We start from the raw sequence: 3227 nt of genomic DNA, 5'->3' as shown, positions 1-3227 counted from the left end.
ACATACCAGGATTATATTGTCCAAATCCATAATGTGCCGCTTGTTTTAATGAACTTCCAGCAGGTTCATATTTTAAAAAATGCTCAAGTTTATCCTGAAAAAGTAATTAAATTTTTAAAAAAGTCAACAGATTCAATACCATACGCTGCTGGAGGATATGTACTTTACTTGTTAAAAAAAAATCTTCAATTTTGATTTGCATATTAATTCAAAAGAAAAACTGATCCAAGAAACTCTGAAGAGAATTTTAGTCACAATATTTTCACTCAAGATATGAAAAAAGTGAGATTTTATATCAAAGAAAATTTTGCAGTTCACTAAATAAAAGCTTCCCAATTTTTTATCAAAATTGTAATTATCACATTGTACTAGATATGATAAAACATAATTATATTGTTTCCATAAATATTTGTAGAAATTCAGACGATTAGGATGACAGTTAACTTTTTGAAAATTAAAGGCTGTAGAGTTTTTCTTAATAAAAAAGGTGTATAACCTCCAACTTTGACCATATCTAATTATTTTGAAAAATCAAACCTGATCTATTTCTTCATATCCAGGTCCAATAAATGCAAATATAATGGAAAGGCAAATAGGCTGAAATAGACTTCCCAATTTGCAAAAATAACTTGTAAAAATTCTAAATAATGGTGAAGCTTGAAGAAATGGAAAAAATCCTAATTCCCCTAATATACTCTGTAAGCATTAAGATGTGTTTAATGGGTGCACACATTTTATAAAATTTATACGTGTGTGCCGTCTTTTAGGCAGCAAGTAAAAAGACAGTGTGAAAATCGATCAAAGAAATCCTTGCTAAATACAGGAATTTAATCTAAACAAGTTCCAATAATAATATTTTTCAAGTTATTAATTTTTTTATTAAATTCAATTTTATATATTCTCATTCTCCCTTTGAAACTGTACCAAAAGAAATTTTATCCAATTTTTGCATGCATAGAATAAATTTAAAATTTTTCAAGGAATCTGTATTATCATCAGAGAATAACAGATTTTCTTAATGTCTTTACTGGCTAGATGGAGCTATAAATTGACAAATTTGTTTAATTTAATTTTTCTCTTAAAATCTTCTCCTTTTGCTTCATTGCAAATCGAAACATACAACTTCCGATTGGCGGTCGGGTGCCTTTCCATTAAGCAACTAGAGAAATCGAGATAAGAATTCTTTAACAGAAATACACGCACTTTTATGCCAGGTGTTAGACGTAAAATTTATCAAGAAATCTATATTATCATCAGAGAATAAAAAAAATTCCTAATGTCTTTACAGACTAGATAGAGCTGTAAATAAAAAAAAATTGTAATTAAATATGCAGTAGCTCAATGGAAAAGCACTTGGCGATCGTAATTTCTGTGTTTCGATTCCCAGTGCAGCGAGAGCAGAAGACCTTGTTTCCAGAAAGAAATTTAATTTTAAAAAAATTGATTTTGAAATTTCTAAAGACTTTGCTGCACTGATAAAATATTAATTCTGCTTGTGAAAATTTTAATTGAATTACTTGTATTTTTGGAAACAAACTAAAGGTGCACCGTTTTAGAAAATTTAATTTTCAAACACCAGGCGCCACCTTGGTAAATAAGCATATGGTTTATAATAAAAAATATAACTAAAAATATAATTATTACCCAAAACAATTCTTACGGATAGTATATAAGTAAATGGTGAAATAAATGATGCTATGCCTGATAAATGCGTCATGTAAACAGCTGGAGACAAAGCTACTACGAATTTTATTTTTTTATTATATTCGGGTTTTAGGGACCCCATAACAAAAGTCTGAGTACACCCTTGAGAAAAACAAAGTAGGTGAAGACTTTTTTTATTTGTGTATCTCAAAACGTAATCAATTGTAGCTGGCAAGTCATATATTCCCATCTCGTGCCAACTTAAAAAAACAAATGGTTAAATAAAAAGTAAATAAAAGGAGTTTAAAAATTATAATAAAAGTATGATATTATACCTGAAGTCCCAAAATCCGTAACTTGTTTCTAATTTTGATACGTGTTTCGTACTGTAAGTATTTCCACGATTGTTACCCAACCAGACATCATAGCCTTTATTGACTAAATTGAACGCTACAAAATATGAAGATCACTGATATATTGACTGAAAATTAATTTACTTTAGAGATCTGCATTACCGACTGTGACTAAATCTGCATTTCCGATGAAGTCTTTCCTATTTAGTATTCTAGCAATGCATCACACTCGGTCGATAACGTCGAAATCTATGACCTAGCAAACATGGTTACATAACAGATACGTAACTGTTCTAGAACACAAACTAACGTGTTCTAGAACCGGTTAGTAACAGGTTGCGAACAACTAGTAACAGTTCTGTAACAGATCTAGTACGCTGTGATAACCGATTTGTAACATTTCTATAACAATTTTAGAACGCAATTACAAATTTTTTATAACAAACCTTAAACAGATCTAGAACGCAAGGGTCAACTCGACCGTTATGTTAGCGAACTAGTCTTGGTTACTAATTCGTTCTAAAACATACTGGTAACAGGGTTCTAGAACTTCGATATAACACTGTTACGACATAGTTCTAGAACAAACTTGATACAAATATTATAGAACGTCTAAGATCAGTTTGTTCTAGAACAATTCCATAGCAACTGTTACAGAACAGTTCTGTCACAGTGTTCTAGAATACTGATACCTTTTTGTTCTAAGACAGTTCGGTCACAATTTTCTCACAGTGTTTTACAACACTGTTACTTTTCTTTCAGAACAGTTCGGCCACCATTTGGTAACAACTGTTATAGAGCACAGTTCCTTTTTTTATCCGGAACAGTTACAGAACGTGTTTGCTGGGAACGGCTTACCAGTTGTTGGTCTAATCAACATTAATTACATAGGAGTTTGGTGAAAATTATTTTTTTTTAACGAAAGTACAGTCTGTCAAGTTAAAGCGTGGGTGGCTTTACTCGCAGTCGGTAAGGTGTATCGACATGATTTTGGTGTCAAAATATTAAGAAGAGCTCCCTCTTTCATGCTTTTTGATTTAACATTCAGTTTGATTTCAATTCTCATCTTGTTACCACGTTACAAAAAATGAGTTCCGTATACGCTTCGCGCCCAGGAAAATGTTGATTGAGATTGGGACGAGGTAACATTCACCGACGAGGCTTCTGTTTGGGGTTACGTGACGTCATCACATGCCTGGACACATTCAACCTCAAGATTAGTGCAGCGGA

General features: G+C 31.8%; 1 protein-coding gene across 1 annotated transcript in view; it reads right to left on the bottom strand.

Moving 5' to 3' along the window:
* LOC117173911 (lipase member K-like) overlaps nt 1-3227 on the bottom strand; it is a 48320-nt gene that overhangs the window by 24152 nt on the left and 20941 nt on the right. The window contains exons 3-6 of the mRNA XM_033362558.1: nt 1980-2094; nt 1661-1904; nt 538-696; nt 7-94 (exon numbers count right to left, since the gene is read on the bottom strand). Of these exons, the coding sequence (XP_033218449.1) occupies nt 7-94; nt 538-696; nt 1661-1904; nt 1980-2094 (606 nt within the window). The remainder of the gene's footprint in view (nt 1-6; nt 95-537; nt 697-1660; nt 1905-1979; nt 2095-3227) is intronic.

This window comes from Belonocnema kinseyi, chromosome 5, assembly GCF_010883055.1.
Source record: "Belonocnema kinseyi isolate 2016_QV_RU_SX_M_011 chromosome 5, B_treatae_v1, whole genome shotgun sequence".
In the NCBI taxonomy this organism is placed as follows: domain Eukaryota; kingdom Metazoa; phylum Arthropoda; class Insecta; order Hymenoptera; family Cynipidae; genus Belonocnema; species Belonocnema kinseyi.
The sequence above is the reverse complement of the archived record's forward strand: the minus strand, read 5'-3'. Positions and strand labels throughout refer to the sequence as shown.